Source organism: Platalea leucorodia (genome assembly GCF_965183815.1).
Source record: "Platalea leucorodia genome assembly, chromosome: 8".
In the NCBI taxonomy this organism is placed as follows: domain Eukaryota; kingdom Metazoa; phylum Chordata; class Aves; order Pelecaniformes; family Threskiornithidae; genus Platalea; species Platalea leucorodia.
The window spans coordinates 30,202,948-30,226,514 of record NC_138830.1 but is presented as its reverse complement, the minus strand read 5'-3'; the positions used below and the strand labels follow the sequence as shown (position 1 = coordinate 30,226,514).

Sequence of the window (23,567 nt, the reverse complement as noted above, 5' to 3'; positions counted from 1 at the left end):
GAAGGCCTGCGAGCCCCCCTCAGCCCCATCCCCTCAGGGGCGGCCCGGGATCACGCCCGGCTGACTCGCGGGGCGGAGGGCGGCCGCCGCAGGGAAGGTAAGCGGGGCATGACTCATGGGTTTTGTTCTTTCCCTGGGCTGGCACCGGGGCGCTCCCCGCCGCCGCCGCAGCGCGGGGCGGCCGCTGCCAGAGGGAGGGCGGCGGGGGAGGCCGGGGAAGGGCGCCGCTCTGCGCATCGCTCCCGGCTCGATGGGGGGGGGGGGGGGGGAGGGGGGGGGGGGCCGCCCCGGGGGCACGTGGCCCACCACGCGCCAATCGGAAAGGCCGAGACCATAGAGCGGAGCCGGGCGCTCGCTAGACATTCCGCCCGCGGAGCCCGTCTCTCTGCTGCCGCCATCTTGTTGGGAGGCAACGGAACCCGCCCGGCCGCAGAGCCGGGCCCGGGCCCGCACCCTCGTCCCGCTTACCTGAGGCGCTCCCCACCCCACCCCCGTCGCCCTCCCGCACGGCCGGCACCACCGGGCGCGGGGCCGGCTTTACCTCTAGTAGGCCCGCAGCGAAGCCTATGCTGGGTACGAGGCCGAGGGGCCGGCCGCCATCTTGGTAAAGAAGAGGGATGTGCGTGACCTACCAACATACGGGTGATCCCTCCCCCACGTACCCTTGGCCGGCAGGTTGCTATGGGAATGGGGCGGGCGCATGCGCGCTGGGCCCTGCGCCGCACCTCCCGGCACGGCCCCAGGGGCGGGGCCTGCGGGGCGGGGCGGAGCGCCCCGGCTCCTCCCCTTCCCCTCAGGGCGCGCGCGCGCGGGAGCGGTGGTTGGGGCTGTTGGCGGCGCGGCCGGCAGGTGAGGGCGGCCAGGGGCGGCCGGGGGCGGCCGCTGCCCTACCTCGGCGGGCGTGGGGCTCCGGCTGCGGGGCGCCTCTCTGGAGGGGCGGTGAAGGAGAGCCCCTTCTCCGGCCCTCCGGGGGCTCTCCGGGCAGCCCCTCCGGCCGCTCCCGCGGGACGCGCTCGGCGGGCAGGGGCTGAGGGAGGAAGGGGCTGAGGGAGGGCGGCGGGGCGGCTGGCAGGGGTACTGGGGAGATGCTGGTGAGGCGGAAGCGGGCCGATGGGCGGGGCGCCGCGGCGGGCGCCGGCTGTCGAGCCGGCAACAGCTCGGGGGTGTCGGAGAGGTTAGGGAGCCTGGGCCGCCCGAACGCCTGGAGCGCCCGCCGACGGGAGGGCCTCGGAGATGCGGTTCCATCTTTGCAGAGGGGCTGGGGTAGTCACTCGAGTGCCGCTTGCACGCCATGCTTCAGAAGACGCTCTCGTAGAAAACTCCAGCCGGGTTGTTAAAGCCGGAGGGTGAGGAACATGATCGACCAGCTCGGGAGGGAAATCTGGACTGCTCCGGGACTGCATGCTCCTGCCCGCGTGGGAGCTCTCAGCCACTGCCCTGAAGGGAATGCTGTGGGAAAGGTCTTTCGTGAAAGATTTCCGTGCTTGGTCCATATATTAAAATGTAATGTAGCTGCAGCCATCTGCATAAATAGTTCTCCTTTGTTTCTTGGTAGCTGTGAGAAACTTTCCTCCACTCTTAGCCTGCCTCTGAGAAATAGTTGGGTGACAGACAAGCCTCGTGAATTAAAAGAATGTTCTTCTGTGTTCTAGCAGGATCTAGTTTTGTTTGGCATTGAAAGTCTCTCATGGAGTATGGTTAAGTAGAGATCAATGACATCACTCAGCAGGAAACACTCTTGGAAGAGTTTCTATCGGAGCAATCTTGCATGATGCTAAAAGTCTCATAGATGACCTCTTCAGTAGTTGAATACTTCATAGGTCATAGACCAGCTTATTGACTGAAATACAGATATTGCAGATATTGGATTTTATTTTTAGCATGAAATTTCACTTGAGAAGCATGTTATCCAGTTTTTATTCTGTGTGTGTAATCAGGATGCCAGATTTTTGTCAGCAAGTTCAGCTTTGTGTGAAACCACACCAAATTGCTTCAGTGTTTAGCACCTTTAGTCTGTCCCTCCCATCAAAAAGCCTTCCTCAAAACTGACCCTTCCTTATTGGGGGGAAGCAGCTTGGTAACTGTTAAGTGAAGTAATCATAGTGAGCTAAAAAGTTGCATCTTAATAAACTTGCAGATTTTGTTTTTAAATATTAATATTGTTTTAAACATTAATTTTGTTTTTAAATATTTATTATATATTTTTATTATAAATATTTTTATTATAAATATATTATATTTAATATATAATATATATTATATAATATATTAAATATTAATTTTGTTTTTAAATATTAATCTGCAAGTTTAATAAACTTAATAAACTTAAAGGAGGTTGCACTTTATGTATATATATGTATACAGTAGCTTTGAGAAGCAAATGCCATAGCTGCCAGAAATCATCACCAATTTGAAAACAACTTTGCCTTCTGCCTAGCACAAAAAAGGTTGGGCTTCTGTCTGTCTGACACTTGGCAGTTTGTTTTGACTTCAAGATGGCTTTTTGGTGGGAGGGACAAGCTGAAGGGTGCTGTACATTGAAGCCATTTGGTGTCATTTCGTATGAGGCTGAACTTACTGACAAAAGTCTGCTTGGAAGACAGAAAGAATCAGACAGCGATAATTTCAAATCCGTAGAATAAAAGTGGAAGTGAGCTAGATGGATAGGTGGCGGCTATGGTATGTGGGCTTTGTGAGTAGGAACTGATACCTTTTTCGTTGGAGGGCAAGCCAGGGGAGGGAGTAGAAAGGGAACTTGGAGCACTCATCACTTGAAGATACAATATAAAATATATAAAAATATATGCTGACATTTTTATATGTAAGTTATATGATCTCTTGAACTCATGCAAGTTAGTGTGATAGAAGTTCTCTTCTGTTGACAGGTCTTTCTTTGTCGAGACTTTGCATGGAGGTGTTAGATGAGAGATTTTTTTTTTCCTGTCTACTTTGTATCTCAAAGTGCTGCAGCTGCATGTGAAAAATCTTATCTTGGCAACAGAAGTTAGAATGACTGAGTTCGCAAGCATCCAGATGAAAGAGGAGAAGAAAGTGTTTCATTTTGAAGCTGTCAGCTCTTTACAGAACACTCAAGCATGACAGGAAATATTGAGGGGAAGGAGGCTTAGAAAGAAAAAATAGTACATGCGTTGTTTTTCTGAGCTTTGAAAAAACTGTTTCCTGTAAATAGTAAGATATGTTTAAGCAGTAGGTTTGGTTTGGTTAGTTTCCGGAAAGGATGTCAACTTTTCTTTGTCAGGCTTCAGAATGGTTTGTCATACATCCAGTGCCTTTAGCACCCCATATTCATGTTGCTTGAATTTATTGTCCAATGATGTTAATAGGAACAATGGTTGCTGAAAATTCTGCCCCTCATTAATACTGAAGAGTCAAATACTTGTACTCTGTGAAGCAACTGACAATGTTTCAAAATCTGGACATCCAATCAAGAATGCTCCGTTTTTAATTTAGTGTGCCACAGTGGATATTATGTTGTTTTGTGTTTTGTTGGGTTTTTTCTTCTTGTACAATTTTTAATAAGCTGAAAATGTTATTTTTTTTTCCAGATCTGTTCCTGACCTTCCATAAAAATGTCCAAGGTAAGAATGACATTTCTGTCTTCCAGTGTAACAAAGTGAAATGGGTATTTTGTTTTTAAATATTAATCTGCAAGGGTAGAATGTGTAACTTGCTTTGTGTTTGATGGTGATGCGTATGCTAAATTTATGGGTCATAAGTAAGAGAGAATTCACATGTAGAAGACATAATATTGAAAGACTGAGTGATGTAAAACATGTGTTAATGTAGTTTCCTATAAGTATAAACCTATGCAGTTAACTCATACTCTTGGAAGGATTTAGTTTTGGTCATGGAGTTGCATACAAGCTCCCTGGTGCATTTTCATTGAAACATCCATTCTGCTACTGTTTTGAGCAGGAATCATTTAAGAAAAGGATGTTCTTAGATTTAATTCCTTCATTTACTAATAGAGTCAACTGATCTTCGGAAAAATCCTTCATAAACAACATGGTAACTTAAAATATTATTGACATGCTGGGATTCATCTAATTCTCGGTCCCCTGCATTTGATATAATGGGTAGAACATCCATGTTAGCTTATTGGAGTGAAATGAATGATAAAGGGTACTTGAATTATGTGTTTGAAGAAGGAAACTAATGAATCTAAAGATTCCTCTGCCATATTTGTAGTGGTGGCCATTTGAAACAGTATTGTTTGAATTGCCCCCCCTGTTAAAAGAGATCTCTAAAAAGGACTTCCAGCACATGGCTGTCACTTCACCAGTCATTCAGTGCTTTCATTAGGATGTGGTAAAACCAGATTAGAAATGGTCACCTTTTTATTTAAGTCTTTAAACATTAGACACAAGCTTTTTTATTTTAAATGCGTGTGAAGACACTGTTTAAAAAGTGTGTGATTAGTGAATGCACTTCATACTTCAATAAATAAATGTTTGGGTTTTTGTTTCTTTTTTACTTAAGGTGATCTTGGCTGGATAGCTGCATAATGAAACTTTTTTGTAAGCTCTAGGCGAATGCAGTTGTTCTTACTTCATTGTGAAACTGTTGAGTAGTAGGAACACTCTATGTCATCTAGCTTCAAACCATTTGAAATAACTGAGGAAAGCAGTTATACAAACAAGTATGTCTTGAGTGGTTGCTTATTATTGTCTTATTTTATTTTTAGCAACAGCCTGCTCAGTTTACCAATCCAGAAACCCCTGGCTATGTTGGATTTGCAAACCTTCCCAATCAGGTTCACCGGAAGTCTGTGAAAAAGGGGTTTGAATTTACTCTTATGGTGGTTGGTAAGGAAACGTTTTATATTCTTTCTCAAAATTAGTACCTGCTCACAGGAAATTTGGAATTAAAATGAGTATTACTTCCGCTATTGTAAGACTTCAGCTTGCATCAGAAAGCTCTTCTGTACTGTAGCATTTATCTTCCTTTTATAGTTTATTCATTCATGCAGCAGTTGTTTTCCACAGTACAAACCATGTTTGAATACATTAATAAATTTGTGGGTGAAGTGAAGAAATTCTGTCATGCACTCCAGTGATTGTTACTTCCCTCCTTCTCTTCTGTGTTACAGGATTCAAGCATTCAATTTAAAATATAGTTTAAAACTGTTTTTGCATTTGAATACAATCTTTATTTGCTTGTGTGTTTTGGTTAAGATAATAGTATTAAGGAGACTATTCTATTTAAAATGTTCTTTATGCTCCTGTAGCTCAAAAGAATCTGAACTCTGGTCTTTCCACCCCTTCTAAATACTCTTGTAAGAGAAGAATGAGAATTGGATTAGTTGGTTTTGATGTGGGCTGTTATGTCTTAAACTGATCTTGATTTTCTGTTAGCAGTTATAGTTTAAAGTTTAATTCTATTCAATATTTCATTGACAATCTGTGTTGGTATCTGGAATGGAAAGAAAAATCTAGTGTGTCTGCAGAAATACCTTGATCCTCTGAGAAGCTGGTGTTATTTTTGCAAATTAAGTAGGCTTGGGCTTCTTTTATATCTCTCCTGGTCACTCTGCTTGGGAGCTGTAACTGAGTTTTGATGTTTCAGCTCTGTAATTCTCACTTTTAAAATAGGCTTTTGCAAAAAGTAACCCTAATAGACTTAGGTTCTTTATTACCTGGTGTCACAAGAAGTAAATCCCATTTATGTGTTAGATTTGTCCAAGAGAGATCACAGTGGAAATGAGCAGGAGAGGTGAGGCGGTACATGATAGCAGGTGTTTAAGTTCTTAATTGTTTTGGATTCCAGTAGTTACAGAAAGAGTCTATCCTCAAACCTTTCATTAGTTTTGCCAAATGACAGCCCTAGCATTGCTTTTATCCCGTTTCTGTCTTTTGTAGTTCAGTGTTGGACAGAGTTGGCCCTTATTTTTGTCTTCTGAGAATTCTGTCATAGTTGTTTACTGTATCTTTCATTGGATTTGCTTAGGATAATATAATGGATATCTTATAGAATCTAAGGGTAAAGCCAAACTATAAGCAGATGGTTCAAATTATGGTATCTACTGTAACTCTTCAAAATTTACTGTTCAGTAATCCTAAAAATCTGAGCGGTTCTGAGAAACAAAAGATAAGCTTTCTCTGCTGCAGCTAAACTTAATTTCCAGATCACTTTGAGATTAATTGCAAATAGTGCTATGTGAAACAGTTCTGGCAGAAAGCTCTGTAAAGTTACATAGACCGAGAAGTCATTTCTAGCTTTTTGTGAAGGAGAAAATAGGAGGGAAATGACATGGTATCAGAGTAACAGAATGGCAATTAACCCCACGCATGTCTCGGAGTAAAATTTAACTTTACAGTCATTGCCTGCCAGTATTCTAAGGGATAAATGAAAACTACAGGAAGAAAACTTGGAGAAAAGTAATTTAATTGAAAATTTGGAGTGATATTTTAAGATACACTAGCAGACGGAGGCAGTCGATGTAAGATAAAATAAACTGTGCTTTAAATTGTTGATTATTTCAACAGTTTGGAATGTGAATTCTTTCTCTTGAAATATGCATGGGGTTTAAGTATGTTCTCTTGTGGGCTATATCACAATGCCTGTATTGAACTATTATTCTTCATTAAGTTGCCATGCTTCTTAATTTGTGAGCAGGAGAATGCTTCTTTAAAAGTTATCTGCACTGACAGAGTCCTAATCAATGATTTTTCTTCTTTGCATTGTTTTTTCTGTTATTGTTTATTGTAGTTTGTGAAAATATGAGCTTGGGTTTATAACAATTTGGCTGCTTGGCTGTGTTGCTTCCAAAGAAATCCTAACCACTTGAATTTATTAACAATTTCATATTCATTCTCATTATTAAGCTATGACTTTATCTAAATAGTTATTTCATTAAACTCTTTAACTACTGTGGTCAGTAGTTAGAATAACTACTCTTTTCATTAATTCTTGACAGTGACTATGAAAACTGATTTGTTTTACATATAATATTTAGCCAGACTGAAAGTATGGAATGTGCCACTGGTTAAAATCATACTTCTTTTGGTTTTGCTGAAATGATGCCATGTGACTGTTGAGTTACTGTGGCTGCATGTCTCTTTCACTGGTGAAGGCTGCACTGGTAAAATCTGATCTTGAGAGATACATTCTGTAAGGCATTATAAACTGGCATCTCCTAGTCAAATCTTTATTTAAAAAATAATTCCATCTCTTTTTTCTTTTGTTCAGATATTTTTGTCAGACTCCTATTGCAGAATAGTCTGTGTTACTCAGAGGGACCATGTGGCCCATCATTTTTAACATCTAATTTTTTTAATTAATTCTATCAACACCTGAAATAAAACCGAAATTCTAGAAATGGATTTGTTCAGTGAATTCAGGTACTGAGCACTTCGAGTTGCTGGTCTTTTTTTATGTCGTGAGCATTTGTTCTGATTAAGATCTTGATCTTTAGCTAATTAGTTGGCTTTCGAACTTTCCTCATGGCTCAGTCAGTAGCCCTAGAACAAAAATATATTTATGGTTCACTTTGGTAATCCCTAATTTCATCAGTGAAAAAATTGCTCTGTGTGTATGCTCAGTAGCTATATATCATATTCCTCTTCCCCTGGGTTCTTGTTTGCCATATTAGCATAAAAAGCAGAAATAAATCATACTTTATGATGGCTAGCTGTGCAGAAGTTCAGGAATGCCTTTTTTGTTGTTTGAACTGAATCACAGAATCATAGAATGGTTAAGGTTGGAAAAGACCCTTAAGATCATCGAGTCCAGCTGTTAACCTATCACTGCCAAGTCCACCACTAAACCATGTCCTCGAGCACCATATCTACCTTTCTTTTAAATACCTCCAGGGATGGAGACTCAACCACTTCCCTGGGCAGCCTGTTCCAATGCCTGACCACCCTTTCAGTGAAGAAGTTTTTTCTAATATCCAACCTAAACCTCCCCTGGCGCAGCTTGAGGCCATTTCCTCTCGTCCTATCACTCGTTACTAGGGAGAAGAGACCGACCCCCACCTCGCTACAACCTCCTTCCAGGTAGTTGTAGAGAGCAATAAGGTCTCCCCTCAGCCTCCTCTTCTCCAGACTAAACCACCCCAGGTCCCTCAGCCGCTCCTCATAAGACTTGTGCTCCAGACCCTTCACCAGCTTTGTTGCTCTTCTTTGGACACATTCTGCTTCAGCAGAATGATACAGCCTGGGCAGGATCTAGCGTCTCACTGTGTATGATCTTTCACATTCTGGAGTGATAGCAGAAAAACATGCCTTGAAAAAATCAGGAGACATGAAATGGGAAATTTTAAGTCTAAATTGATCAGAACTCCACTTGACTAGCAGATTTAATTACAAATAATCAGAGAAAGCTCTGAGAAAGTGCATTATAAAGCTGAGATGTAAAAATTGTTATTCAACCTTCTTGTGCAAACTTTTCTAATACAAAATTATAAGCTGTAAATTTTTAAATTATAAGATTTACATTTAACATGAAAAAATGTATAGTCAGATGATACTGTCTGGATACAGTTGAACTTAATTATGTAAATATGTTGAATTTATCTTTATATTGAATCACAGGTGAATCTGGATTGGGGAAATCTACATTAATAAACAGCCTCTTCTTGACAGATCTCTACCCAGAAAGGATAATCCCAGGAGCTGCTGGTAAGCACACCTTTGTTCTAGTTCTCTGTTCTTGATGATTTTTGGAGTTGAATGCTTTTATCTTTGGATTTTAGTAACAGCCAGTAGTGATTTCTAGCTGTAGTAATTTCTGATGTATTTCCTTATACTTGAACTGTTTGATACAGTTGGTTCCCTCTGTACCCAGGATGTGTATGGGGTCTTTGTTGGTTTAGTCCTCGGGTGTATTCATATTGGCACCTAGAAAGTTGATTCCTTCTTTAGCTTAAAAAAATGTCATCGTGTCACAGTAAGATAAACAATCAACTAAAACAATCAGAAACTTTTTCAATTTTTAATCTATTGCAATTCTAAACATATGCATTGTTTATGCCTGCTAGGACTTGCAACTTGATTCCTTTGCTTTGGCTTGATATTTAGAGAATGTGAACTTCACCTCTTTTTCTTCAGTCCCTTGTCCCTTTTTCATTCTGTTAGCAAGGCATACAATAATCCAATGAAAGAGAATATTCTAAGAAAGTAGAGGAAGATGCTAGTTTTTTCCCCTCTTTGCTACTTGTTGAATGACTTGCTTTAATAATTTATTATGTTAGCTGACGAGTACTTATCACTTCCAACCTTAGGAAAAAAATCCATTACATATAATTTAGTATTGTTCTCCAAATTGCTGATTATTTACAGTTTTTCTCAGTCACTTTTGCCCTAGTTTCTACATTATATTTAAGAACAGTAGGAAATCTCAAATAATCTAACAAAATCTGAAGAATTTAAGTACAGAGTCTTGCTGTTATCAGGGCTTAGAAGGTAATCCCTGAAACAACATTTATACTGTTGCATCTGCCAATTAATCTTCTGAGCTTATCTCAAAATGACATAATCTAATAAATTCTATTCTGAAAGATCAAGTTTATTGTCTTTTAGAAAAGATTGAACGCACTGTGCAGATTGAAGCCTCAACAGTTGAAATTGAAGAGAGGGGTGTGAAACTACGTCTGACGGTTGTAGATACACCAGGATATGGAGATGCTATCAATTGTCGAGACTGGTATGTACACAGAGTGTATATTGATATATGTATGAAGACTGACATCCATTTCATATTTGTCCTGGGGGTGAGAATAAGTAACTGAAGTGGGGCTATATTAATAATGATACGCAGTTCAAAGTAGGATGGCCCAAGTGGCCAGCCTAGCTCTTTTAAACACTTCCATTCCAATGATTCAAAGTGATTATACGGTTAAGTCATTATCTTACCTTTTTTTTGTGTGTTATGTGAAGTGTTGAATTTGAGGTGTGATTTTTGGCGAGATAGGCGTGTTTTCTAATGTTCAGGAAGCTTAATTTAAGTGTTACGTGTTCATTTAGATAAACTTAAAGAGGCATCAATAACTTCCACACAACTTGAAATAAGCTTTGTGATACAGATATTTTGCTTATGTTTTTTTTTTTAGTTAACTTTCTTAAATTTGTAAGAGTTTTGAGTGGACATTGACCTTGACTTTTTTTTTTATAGTCAAAAAGCAATGGAACCACTGGGACACAAGAAATTCAACTATACTCTGAGAAAGTAACTCATCTAGTCTTTAGTGCAAGTAAAAATCCACATTTAGATCTTGTCCACATTCATTTGAGCATTCTTAGATTCTGTGCTTCATTTTTAAGTGCATTTTCATCATCTTTGGGTTTGATTGATTGGGTTTTTTTGAGAAGTTTACATTTTAAGTACTAAGAAATAATCTCGAGATTAATGGCAATCAGTTTTCAATGGTAATCCCTCTTCTCACATCTCTTAAGACCCTGAACGTCAAGGCAGGGACTGGGGAAATGAAGTCCCTCCCATTGTAAGTGAAGATCAGGTTCAAGACCACCTGAGGAACTTGAACGTACATAAGTCCATGGGACCCAACAAGTCATCCCATCTTGTTGGGTTATCTATGGCAGATGTAGTTCCCAAGCCACTTTCCATTATATTTTGAAAGTCATGGCAGTCGAGCAAAGTCCCCAGTGACTGGAAAAATGGAAACGTCACACCCATTTTTAAAAAGGGTAAAAAGGAGGACCCTGGGAACTACTGACCTCTGTGTCTGGTAAGATCATGGAACAGATCCTCCTGGAAGATATGTTGAAACATATGGAAGACAGGGAGGTGATTGGACACAGCCAGTATGGCTTCACGAAGGGCAAATCATACCTGACTAATCTGGTGGCCTTCTGTGATGGAGGTGAAGGAAGAGCTACTGATGTCATCTACCTGGACTTCTGTAAGGCCTTTCATATGGTCCCCCATGACATTCTTGCCTGTAAATTGGAGAGATATGGGTTTGATGGATGATGTTAGATGGATAAGAAATTGGCTGTACGGCTGCATCCACAGAGTTACAGTCAATGGCTCAAAGTCTAAATGGAATCCAGTAAAGAGTGGTGTCCCTCAAGGGTCCATACTGGGACCGATACTATTTAATAACTTCATCAATGACATAGTGGAATTGAGCCTACCCTCAGCAAGTTTGCAGATGACACCAAGCTGAGTAGTGCAGTTGATTCACTAGAGGGAAGGGATGCCATCCAGGGGGACCTTGATAGGCTTTAGGAATGGGCCCATGCAAACTTCATGAAGCTCAACAAGGCCAAGTGCAAGGTCCTGCACGTTGGTTGGGGAAATCCTCAATATCAATACAGACTGGGAGATGAATGGGTTGAGAGCAGACCTGCAGAGAAGAATTTGGGGATACTGGTGGATGAAAACTTGGACATGAGCTGGCAATGTGCGCTTGCATCCCCGAAAGCCATTCATATCCTGGGCTGCATCAAAAGAAGCGTGGCCAGCAGGCTGAGGGAGGTGATTCTCCCCCTCTACACTGCTCTTGTGAGACTTGCTCTGGGACCCCCAGCACAAGACTGACGTGGACCTGTTAGAGCAGGTCCAGAGGAGGGCCAGGAAAATGATCCAAGGGCTGGAACACCTGTGAAGAAAGGCTGAGAGAGTTGGAGTTGTTCAGCCTACAGGAGAGAATGCTCCAGGGAGACCTTACTAACGTCTTTCAATATATAAAAGGGGCTTATAGGAAAGATGGAAAGAGACTTATTACCAGGGCCTGTAGTAACAGGACAAGGGGCAACGGTTTTAAAGTGAGAGAGGGTAGGTTTAAGTTGGACATAAGGAAGAAGTTTTTACAATGATGATGGTGAGACACTGGAACAGGTTGCCCGGGGGAGCTGTGGATGCCCCATCACAGGAGGTGTTCATGATCAGGTTGGACAGCGTTTTGAGTAACCTGACCTGCTGAAAGATGTCCTTGCCCATGGCAGTGGGGGTTGGACTAGATGATCTTTAAAGGTCCCTTTCAACCCAAACCATTCTATGAATTTAAATCAGTTTGGAACAAGACGCTTAGATTATCTTGAGCATGTGTAATTAATACTAGTCAAAAGATAAATACTAACCCAAGAGAAATCTGCTGTAGAAGTTGTGTGTTATATGTATGTACATTTTATCTTAATATAAAAAGATTAAATATGCATAGTAGTTTGTTATTCTGGAATTCAAGTGAAATTTTAAGATACGTGCTCTTTACTCTACAGTCTTACAGCACCAGTAAATTAATTTTTGTCTATCAGCAGGATGTCTTGGTGTTTTAATATTACCTTTGAAACATCACTAAAATTATTGACCATTTGGGAACGAGCATGATTTCTTGAATCCATATTTATTTTACAGTTTTAAGACCATAATATCTTACATTGATGAGCAGTTTGAGCGATATCTGCATGATGAGAGTGGTTTGAACAGAAGGCATATCATAGATAACCGGGTTCATTGCTGCTTCTATTTCATTTCACCGTTTGGTCATGGGTAGGTGTTTCTCTGTCATTTTATTTTTCAAATTAGTTTACTTTGGGGAGTTGGTTTCTGCCTGTTGACTTAAATTTTCAGAATCAGATTGCCATTACTTAAGGAAGTACTAGAACTGCTGGAGTTAATTGGGTGTGTTCTTTCTGTGTAAGGAGAGAGATCTACAGTGGTGTGAAAATAAATTGGTAATTTAGATTAAAAATAAATTTAACTTTTTCCGTATTTTAATTTTAGCCTTAAGCCTCTGGATGTTGAGTTTATGAAGGCCATACACAACAAAGTAAATATTGTACCAGTGATTGCAAAAGCAGATACGCTTTCTCTGAAAGAGCGAGAACGACTAAAGAAAAGGGTAAGTCTTTTTGTAGCTTGCAGAAAAATGTCGTACTTTGATTATAGCAGCATGGTTGCTAAAGAGAGGGGCATTCTCATTCAAACTTACTCTGTCCTAGCCAAGAAAAATATAATCTCATGCACAGTGTGACATTATTTAATATGTAGTTTGATATCTTGTAGAATCCTTTGTTATGTATTTAACTGAGAAATTGTCCTTAAAATGTTGCCTGCGAAATGGCAGATTGGCTGCATTTACAATTACATTATGAGTGAATTTTGAAACTTTGGAAAAATATTTAAATGCATTTGCTAATGGTAATTGCTTCCTTACCTGTTTAATCAGTCCCAAAGCAGAGACAGGATCTGCATCTGTGATGTGCATGTACTTTTTTACTCAGAATTCTGAGGATTGAAAAATAGGATTTTCAGAGATTTTTCTGATTTTTGGGGTTGTTTTTCTTCCCCTATGTCACCCTCTTCTAATACATTCCAGTTCCTTCTTCTGTAGGCAAGACCCTTTAACACATTCAGTCTTGCAGGACTTGATGCTGTATTTGCTGAGGGGGGAAAAATGCAACAAACCATCATGAGTTAATAACAGCTATGAAATTTAGAAAGAAGTGTTAGAATTAACTTGCCAGAAGGCACACTTGATCCAGTCCAGATTTCAACACTATTGTTTGTCTGAAAGTCTGTGGCAAATAGTTGTTGAATATCATGAAGAAATATAGTGTTTAAAAACAAATACTTGCCAAGTAATATGGATCGGTAAGACAGGCCCAAATTTCTCAAGAGATTGTGTATAACTCATTAAGTAATTTTACTTTAAGATTTAAAATTACTGACTTTACATGTATATTATCTCAATTTCTTATATTATAAAATCTCAGATTCTGGATGAAATAGAAGAGCATGGCATCAAGATTTATCACCTGCCTGATGCTGAATCAGATGAGGATGAAGATTTTAAAGAGCAGACCAGACTCCTGAAGGTATGACTGGTTTCATAGGTTACATATGTGGATAATATACTGTATCTTTTCGTACTGCTCAGGCAGCTTTAGAACAAGATTCATACTGTGACCTGCAATGAGACCTTGAGTGAGTCACTGTGTCACCTGCAATGAGACCTTCAGTGAGTCACTGTGTCTCTGTGCCCAGGCTCCTCTATCTGGTAGACAAGAGTAACAATGGCTTTTTTTTTTTTTTTTTTTTTTTTACAGCTTCATATTAAAAGCATTACAAACTTATTACCATAATATGCAGTGCTGAGCAGAACAAGAGTTGTTCTTTGAGTTGTTTGTTCTCGTTCATTATTGGTAATTTTTGCAATTTTGGCTTTCAGGCCAGCATTCCGTTTTGTGTAGTGGGATCCAATCAACTCATTGAAGCCAAAGGTAAAAAAGTTAGAGGTCGACTCTACCCATGGGGTGTGGTTGAAGTGGAGAACCCAGAACACAATGACTTCCTGAAGCTGAGGACCATGTTAATGTAAGTTAGAAAATTCCAATTAAATTGTAGTATAAAAAAAAAAAATCACCAGGAAGATACTCAAACACCATAATGGGGGTTTGAAGTGGTTGTGAAATCCTTGGAGACATTCAGAATTTGTCTCGAAAAGGCCATGAGCAACCTTGATCTAGCCGGTTTAGGCCTAGGCAGGGACTGGACCACATAGGCTGCATGAGTTTTTTCCAATCTGAATTACTCAGTGATTCTGTGAAAATAATCTTTTATCTAATTCTGTTCTTGAACACAATGTTGTATTGCTATTCAGATCCCCAAGAACATAAAACAGGTTGCTTCACTCCTTGTGCTTATTTAAATATATCTATATGTAGATATATATCTGCAAAGGAGTAGACTTCAAAATTCCACTTGTTGATTTTTTTCAGGCTTTGCTACTCTGCTTCCCCTGCCCAGCGCTGCTTCATCAAACTCCTCACCCAGGAGGACAGCTTATGTCAGGGCTGCCTCAGGGTCTGAGGTGGTCTCTCTATGTGTCTTTTATTGCACCAATTTACCTTAAATTAGGTTTTAAATTAGCATGTTAAATGGGTGTACATGCTGAACACGTTGACCCAATACAGCGTTGAATGTGAGAGTTGGTTAAGCAAGCCGATGTGACGCCAGTATGTTTTAATTATTTTTCTTCCTCCAGCACCCACATGCAAGATCTTCAGGAGGTGACCCAGGATCTTCACTATGAGAACTTCCGCTCTGAGAGGCTCAAACAAGGCGGCAGGTTGTTATCTTATGGTTACATGCTGTTTCTTCCTATTTTGAATTTATTTTTGGTCTCTCTCTGTCTCTCCTACCATTTCATTGCTTGGATTTGGTAGATCACGGACAGCTCCATAGCTCCAGTCAACACCAAGTTCAGTCAACCAGCTTACACTGAGTGTAAGAAAAAGTATTACGTAAATCTGAAGAGACGGTTGTGACATTAAAAGGGTATAGTTAGATCTCTGCTTTGTTTTAAGGCTTGAACACAGTTGGATTGGAATGTTTGAAGTAAATAAGTAGAGCAGATGCCTATGATAAATGTTGTCTTCAAAAATCTGCCAGTTACGTCAGTGCTGATATGTTAAAGGTTTTTTTTCAGAATTAACTACTGGAATATTTGGACTGTGTCTTTAGAAAAAGAAACTCAAGTCCTTCTGCAGTGCTTTATTAAACATGGTATAAAATAAATAATTTTCTTTGCATAGCAGTCACAGGATAATGTCTTTCAACCCTATTTTGAGCTGTGGTGGGTAGGGCACAGCTTTCCTGGTAAGAGAGACAGGCGCAACACCCTGTTTTTAACTAAAATAGCAGGGTTTGTGAAGTTGAGTTTGTGAGTTCTTGTTGAAAACTGAGTGTTTCCTGGTTTAGATTTTTCAGTTGCTTCTCTTATGTCAGCCACTAGAGGGTTTCATGATTGCACATTTCAGTGGTTTTGATATATTTTGCAAAGCTTTTTCCATTATGCTGTTGACATAGATTTTGTCACATGCCTAGTCAGTTTTCAGGAAAAGGAGTTTGTCTCTGCCTGTAGCATTGGCCTACAAGTCCAGTTTTCCCTTCAGGCAAGCTGACATGCTCTCCTCCCCTAACCTTTAAATCCTGTCTTCTGAAGTTCAAGCTAAAAAAAAAAAAAAAAATTTTATTGCTGAGTTCTGGTGCCTGTTATCCAACAGGCATGTACAAAAGTTTAAGAAGTAATGTTACCTAAGGTCATCCAGAGTTAAAATAATGATTACCAGTTTTTGGAGGATTTAAAGTTGCCTCTGCCAAGGACCTGTGAGAGTAAGTTACTGTTAAGTTGGGGTATCTTTCTTTGTGAAACTAAAACATGTTTTTGTATCTTGTCTAGTTAAGTGGCCTATATATCTTTGTTTTCACATTTCTGAAGTGCTGCTAGAATGTAGTTAAGTTTACTGTAAGTGAGGGTAGTTTGTGGTGAATTTATTTCAAACTTGCACCTACCTCACCAGCAGTGCTTGGCAATTAAGTGTTTGTTTACTGTATTCGCTAATGTTCTTAGAGGTTTTTGGGCACAGAGGATTTTTTGGCGATCTATTTCTCTGTTAACCTTTTAACAAGCATCAGTTTGTTCACTTTGCACTTTTGATGGCACTTGCGTGATTAGATCTTCCCCATTGCAACAGGGAATAGGAGAAATCTATTAGCAAAGTGGTAAGTAATCTTGAAAATATAGTATATAAAAATATTCTTATGTTTGGTCTCTCAATGTAAAATTGGAACATCCCAATTAAGCAAAAGTGCTGAAATACTGATTGAAAGCATTTGCTGCTTAATTTTGATGGGAGTAATCAATGTTTGTACCATACTTCAACATGTTATACAAAAGAAATCTTTTGGACTTAGAAAAAAAAACAAAACTAGTGACTATACTAGAAAAATAATCAAGCTTCAAAGTCTTAAGTGGAGCAGAGGATAAAGGGTTCCTCCAATTGGAAGGATTCCAGATATGTACAGTGGTTGTGTTACTTCTATGGTTTTGATTATGAGCCTTTTATATCTTTGGTAGCAAACATGGTTCATGAAGATAGAGATGGGCTAGAACTGCATCAAAGGAAGGTTCTGCCTGGAGGTAGCCAGGTTTACGGGTACAGAATTTCTTAAGAGCACTGGTTATTTTACATGTTGCCTCATATTTTTGTTAACATCTTGTCCAGCAGTACCTTGAACTTAGATTTTGATTTAGTTATAATGATTTATTGCACCAATGAAAGAGAAGAATTAAGTATGTGTTTGCAGTATTTCTGAATTTGCTATATCTGTGTGGTACTCAAATTGCAATCAGTTAAGATAATGTTATGCTCAGGTAAACTGCTATACTTGAATACTGATCAGAAATAGTTTTTATTGATACCTACATGTAAAGATCTGTCATGTTTTAAAGTCATAGCTAGAATGGTTTATACTTGTTCTGGGCATAACTTTATGAAGGACTAAGGGATAAATTGATGTCTTAAAAATAATTTAAAAATAAAAATATGAATTGCAGCTATGTGGAGAATGTGTTTCAATGAAATTTGTTTGTATTATGAAACCCTGACATATAAGGTGTGTTCTAAGAGCCTCGATTTTTGTCAACAAAGCATTCTTTGGAAGTTCAAAATCCAGAATGTATCACGTTATTGAACAATATTCATCTTGTTTTAGGAAGATAGAAGATGAAGAAGTGAATAAAGACCAGATTCTGCTTGAAAAAGAAGCTGAAGTAAGATGACATGTGATGACAGAACTCTTGTCATAGGGGAATTTTTATTCTTTTATCGCTACTTTAGGTCAAATGTTTTACATGATCTTGGTTATTTCTGAAGGAAAAGGCAGAATTTTCTAATATAAAGTTATTCAAGGTGCAGTAACAAAACAGAATGCGAAGAGGTGTAGAGGAGTCTCAGGATACTGGTTTATTGGAACAGGTGGAATCTGGTAAAATGCCCGATTCCGTTGTACTAATCAGCAGTGAATGTAATGCATGTTGGAGGGAGAGCCGTGCTCACATGAGTAAAGGTTCTAAAGTTAGCAATTGCAGACTGGAAAAAAGTTAGTTCAGCTGTGTAGCAAAGGAGGGAAAAATGGTAGGAATTGTCAGGAATAAAGAAAGAAAGAGATTCTCATTCTGCCATTATGATAAATCCATAAGGCATAGCTCTAATACTGTTTTCATTGTCCCCCTAACCCAAAAACGATATAGCCAAGACTAGAAAAAGTACAACGAATAGCAAAAAGTAGGCAGAAAGGCTGAAGTGGAGATCTGAAGCAGGTCCTGTACAAGGGGAGATTAGGTTAATGTCCTTGTTGGAAGTAGATGGCAGAAGGGAAGGATATAGTAAGGGGCTTACATAATCATAGATGGCAGGATGAATGGGAATCTACTATACAAGAAACAGGTCACATTTAATGAGATTAATAGGTGGCTGATTTCAAATAGAAAAGATACTTTTAAGACAGTCTGTAAATTGTGGAACTCATTAGCATGGAATTTTGTGCATAGCAAGTATGCAGATAAGCTCAAAAATGCTGAGAGACTGGAGAGTTCTACTTTCTCCATGAATGTGCTCACTAAACACAAAGGTAGAATTTTTTTGGTTTGGCAAGTTCAGAACTGACAGATTTCTAGAGTTTGAAAGCATATGTCAGGAAATACTGGGTGTGTGCACCCTGCTGTCAGGGTCTTAGATGCATTTGCTAATAGCCAGTGTCAGTGAGAAGGCTGAGTTAGGTGGACTTTTTGGACTGCTCTAGCACCAGCAGACGCTCAGTCTTCTACTAGTGGTCTTAGTGGCTACCCAAGTCCCAAAAGATAATGAGAGTAAAAATGAAAAGTGTCATTGTTTCAAGGAATATGAAAAAGAGTAGTGTAAACATTTCACAGGTTTAGCTTTTCATTGTTAAGCTTAACAGTTTAGTTTGAGTTTGAAGTGTAGGTGCATAGAGGCAAAGACACTCAAATGTATTTCAGTAGTGAGGTTGACTTCCCACCTGTCAGATTTGGGTACGATAAAAGAATTTGAAGTATTGTACATGCAACATGGCTGAATTAATCTTAGTAGCTGAGTTACGTGATTACCCTGTGTTTAAATGTTGCAGTGTTCTAAAATTAGCTTCAGCCATTTTTAATAATGCTTATATGTCCTTGGATGATTTGCCTGTAATACTTGCTTCCACCTAGACATCACCAGCAAGGGAGCTGGGAAGTAATCCTGACAATTTTTTTTAGTGACAGATAGTGGTGTACTTTGGAGGGACATAAACAAGCTGCTTATTTTCTGGTGATAATCTTTAGCAACTGCAAGTGTTTGTTCAGCACTTCAGCACCATCATTTTTATGCATTTAACTTCAGAGGAAGCAAAGGCTTCCATTTAGGGATGCTTAAAATCTCATCCCAAATTACAATAATAAAGCCTGCTTATTTCAGTGAGTAAATTTCCAGCCTCTTGATGGATGAAGAAGAGCAGTACAAGATGCCATAACCTGAGATTGCTACCCATCAGATAAAGATAATGCAGATACGTGTTCCCTCTATAATATAAATAATTGTGTGGTGGCAGCAGAGAGTCACATTCTGAGGTGAGATTAGGCTAAAGGATTCTTCTGTGCTACTTTTCCAGCTTCGTCGCATGCAGGAGATGATTGCGAGAATGCAGGCACAGATGCAGATGCAGATGCAAAGTGGAGAAGGAGACAGCAGTGCAGTTCATGGGCACCATGTATAAAGTCTTTGGTAAGATGTTCAAATAGCCACTTAAAGGGTTTTTCTTTTAACTACTCATTATTGTGGTTGGTATTAAGAAGTTTTGGAAAAATGTTTACAAGATGTTTCATACATATGTTTCATAAGACTGAAACATAGGTTTCAGTCTTAGTTTTAATTTCTAAGGTTTAACTACTCTTTGTGAAGTGAAATGGCTTGGAGCCAAACTAAGCATTAGTGTGGCTCTGTGTGTGTGTGTGTATGTGTGTATATCTATATATATTCAATTTTTCCAGAAAGTCAGTACAATATATGCTGACAACAATCACGGAAAGAGTCTTTGAAATTGTGTAAGCAGGTGATTCTCAAACTCATGATGAAGTCATTGTTTCATTGTGACTTTTAAAATGGTTGCAGTTTTTTCAGGTTTCTAACTGTAAGAAGATAGCTGATCTTAAATTGTATTTTTCCGTCTTGTTTTTAGATTACTTTATACCCTGACTTAAAGGAGACCTTCTGGAGTTCAATTGCAGTGATGGCGTACCAGAAAGGATGCCTTTCGTTCAACATGTGACTTGGAGTTTGCTTTAGAGTTTAACGTGGAAATGCATTGTGGTAACTCTTGTGATATGTATTTCATAACATGTAGGCAGTCAGTATTTTATATATTATACGCATTTGACTTTGTTTTTGTTTAGTAATTCTTATATTGAGCTTATTTTCAACTTCCCATTGTATTACGGATACAAAATAGACATTGAAACTTTTCTAGCCTGATACGGTGTTAGATAATTATTTTTTTTAATATGGCTTATTAGCTCCCTGCTTTTAATTTTGTATTACATTTACAAATAAACAGCTCTCAATGATACCTTGCTCAGTGGCATGTAAATCACCTCACTAGAGATCCTTGCAAGCTTAATTTTATATTTTTTTGCAGTGTTTACAGGTGTGTGTCTGTGAGACCATCAGCCCTTTTTCTGTCTCTGCTCAGTGCAGATGATTTCCTTGATCTCTGCAAGTATCAAATTAAAATTCAAGCATGCCTTGTGTCTTAACAAAAGAAATAAGAGGAAATGCCTCTTTAAGAGACACACTGTGTTTTATATGACAGGCATTATTTCCTTCAGATTTAACCTTGAGGGACATATACTCTTTATTGTTTGCCTAAAATCTCTTACTCTATTGCAGATAATTTTTAAGAGTTTCTTGTAGGTTAGCACAAATCAGTCCTGCTATTTTCTGGCATTACTGTAGATAAACAAACTTGAATAATGCTGATACTGTTAAATTAACCCCAAAGAGTAGTTTTCTATGCACGGGTATTTCCTATATCCAAATGCATAAGAAATTCTGTAATTCCTAATGAGTATTTTCATATGATTTTTAGGGCATTGAAAACTGTTAATTGTAGTATAAAATATATACTAGCACACTTCTCTTTTTTTTAAAGTGATCTGTGCCTGACAGGATCAATGCAAATTGTATTTTAAGGTCTTGCTCCAAGATGGAGTTAGCAGTATTACTTCAGAAGTGACTCTGATAAGTTACACCTTTGGGTTTTTTTAGGCCGAGGTCACTTTCCTTAACACTGATAGTAAAGGAGATTGTCTTTTAGCTTGGCTGGACTTCTACTACATATCATGTCTGGTATTGTATTTGCAGTCTGTAATAACAGGTATAGTATACAGCTACATAGGTGGTAGCTGGTAGAGTAAGCAGTAATACACGGTGGTTGGTTTTTCTACTACTTCTGATAAAGCCAGCAATCAGATTTCTGAATCTGATCTGTTACAAAATGTTGTTATCGGAACAGCTAATAAATAGATAGAATTGCGATTTTTCTCTCTTTGAGCTCAGGTGCAGCTCTGACTGCACAATTTTGACTGCACAAAAAATACAATTTTTTTAATGTTTCTTTGAAAAAATTAATAGGATTTATACAGCTAATGTATAATTCCAGTGGTACTTAAGTGGCTAGATTAAATATAAACCTGCTAAGCAACTGAAAGTTTTACCTGCCTGAAACTACTGTTGATGAATTGTTTTGTATTTGAATCTTTCTAAAAATGTGAAGTGAAATCCTGCATCATAGCCTTCGCTAGGGAGCTACAGTTCTCTTCTCAAAAGCAATTACTGTCAAAGTTTTACAGAACTCATCTGACCTTCCCTAACCTTGACAAAAGTGAAAATGAGAACCATTTTGTATGTTGAGGTGCACAGAAGTGTTAAGTCCCATTTTGTCAAATATTTACATATAAAACTTAGATGGAAAAGCATGCCCTTCTAAGTTCTTGTCTTGCTTTTTGGAAAGCATGTGTAGAAACAAAGTAATGTGGCAGTATTGTTAGAAAACACTCCACAACACCTTATTTATTTCTAAATCTTTTGATATATTTTTGTGAATTGGTTGTCATAAATTTACCAAAAGAACTTACTATAAACTTAAGTCATCGAATACTTTGTGAAGTCTGTTCTTCAGTTGCCACAAATCTGTTTTTTTTTCTGATAATGCAGCAGTTGTCCACTTTTAAGCTATTTGTCTGGTATCTCCGTTAAATGTTTTGAACACAGCATGCTTCAGATGCTGTCCGCTTTGCCAAGGAGAGAAACTCTGGGACATTGTGTTTTCACCTATAAGCTTGGTAGGGTATGGTAAGTTGCAATAGTACTATGAACCTGTACTTGAAAAATAACTGTGAAATCTAAAATGTACGCAAAGGGGGATTGGTTGTGCACGTAACTCTCTGTATATGTTGGTTTGATAGGTTTTTTTTCTGTATTTCTAACATGGGAACAAAAGCAGATTGTCCACACATTTAGTCCTGTTAGGTCACTACCTGTGGAATTATTTTAGGCAATGTCTTATTCTTTGATTTATCCTGATGAAATATTTTAATAGATACGTGATATAGTATTCTGTTTGATTCTTAGGCAAATAATTTTTGATCTACAAATTCTAGCAGGAGAAATATTTTTGTATGTGGTTTGTTTTGGTTTTGTGTTTTGTTTTTTTTTTTTTTTTTTGTAATAGGAAAAAGCAAGTTTATGGCACTTGCCATTTTAGCTGAAATACTTAAGACAGCTAATTGCTTCTTCTTCCCAAGTCTTTTCCTCTTCACTTTTCTTGTGATGGTCTTGCAATTAGTGGTTTCATGGTGAGACATGAAAAGTGAGACTACCTTTCTCAGATTCTGTTTCAGACAAACTCAGCTACTGGTAGAAGACAGACTTGGGTACAAGAAAGATTTGGAGATAAAAGGTAGATGATGTTTGGTGGCTTGCTGAACTGGCTACAGTTCTTTTTCTGTTACAGCAGTGTTACGGTTTTTATTTTAGGAGTCAAAATACTTTTGAATCTGCAGAGCTTTATAGTTGGTAGCAAAAATGACTTGCTCTTGGTACAAAAATCTGTTATATTCTATGTACTGCCATTAGCCAAGCCTATAATAAAAAATGCTAAAATACACTTTTTTTTTTGTTATGATTCTTTATTATAATCAATGCTGGCAATATTAATTTGTTTGTGGTGATATGTTTTAAATATAAAGGAGAAATGCGGATGTGGTTGAAAGATGAACCTGCATAAAATACGATCATTAAGTACTGTATGCTCCAAGTGTATTGGTACAGTGCATTTCCCTATGGGTGTTCCCAGAGCTGCCAAAGTCCTACCTATGGGATCTTGCTCTTTCAGCAGCTCTCACCAAACTTGCATGTCCCTTAATTATTATGTTAGCATAGAATGAAGCTACTTGTTTTTAGATGGTGCTTTAAGTGTTAAGGGTCATTGTTTTCTCCAGTGAATCATGCTTCATCTCTGGAGAGAGTGAAAGGGTGTTTGATCTTTGTTCAAGATATTCCAAAATAATTTAGGGCTCATCTTCCTGTGAAATGACTTCAATGATCCCTATGGCTGTTACAGATTAAGAGCACCAGGCTGTGTCTTCATTTTTGAATTCTGTTAATACCAGATGATTTTATAGCAGTACTTTAAATCTGGAATGTGTCACTTTTGCGTGTGCCCTGGTCTAGACAGCTCAC

At 38.8% G+C, this 23,567-nt stretch overlaps 2 protein-coding genes across 9 annotated transcripts in view; one reads left to right on the top strand and one right to left on the bottom strand.

Moving 5' to 3' along the window:
* The window catches only part of HDLBP (high density lipoprotein binding protein), a 40,994-nt gene extending 40,314 nt beyond the window's left edge, over positions 1 to 680 (bottom strand). The window contains exon 1 of the mRNA XM_082319077.1: positions 542 to 680. The gene's annotated coding sequence lies outside the window, so the exon portion shown is untranslated. The remainder of the gene's footprint in view (positions 1 to 541) is intronic.
* SEPTIN2 (septin 2) lies at positions 16 to 22,992 on the top strand. Of its 8 annotated transcripts, none has more exons than XM_082319084.1 (14): positions 16 to 97; positions 3,567 to 3,599; positions 4,706 to 4,826; positions 8,556 to 8,642; positions 9,543 to 9,666; positions 10,135 to 10,188; positions 12,340 to 12,474; positions 12,709 to 12,826; positions 13,701 to 13,802; positions 14,156 to 14,301; positions 14,972 to 15,055; positions 17,485 to 17,542; positions 19,441 to 19,553; positions 20,008 to 22,992. In XM_082319084.1, the coding sequence occupies exons 2-13, from the start codon at positions 3,591 to 3,593 to the stop codon at positions 19,543 to 19,545; spliced, it is 1,143 nt and encodes a 380-aa protein (XP_082175210.1). In that variant the 5' UTR covers positions 16 to 97; positions 3,567 to 3,590; the 3' UTR covers positions 19,546 to 19,553; positions 20,008 to 22,992. The 8 variants fall into 8 exon arrangements, with proteins under 8 accessions (XP_082175210.1, XP_082175207.1, XP_082175206.1 ...); XM_082319081.1 differs by lacking the exon at positions 16 to 97 and adding an exon at positions 532 to 604; XM_082319080.1 differs by lacking the exon at positions 16 to 97 and adding an exon at positions 792 to 849.
* The last annotated feature ends 575 nt before the right edge of the window (positions 22,993 to 23,567 follow it).

Bases quoted from the DNA above. Each gene is read 5' to 3' on its own strand.
- SEPTIN2 (XM_082319084.1), top strand. The intron at 10,189-12,339 runs GTAACTCATCTA...TTTATTTTACAG, and splicing joins TTCAACTATACTCTGAGAAA to TTTTAAGACCATAATATCTT. The intron at 17,543-19,440 runs GTAAGATGACAT...CTACTTTTCCAG, and splicing joins TGCTTGAAAAAGAAGCTGAA to CTTCGTCGCATGCAGGAGAT.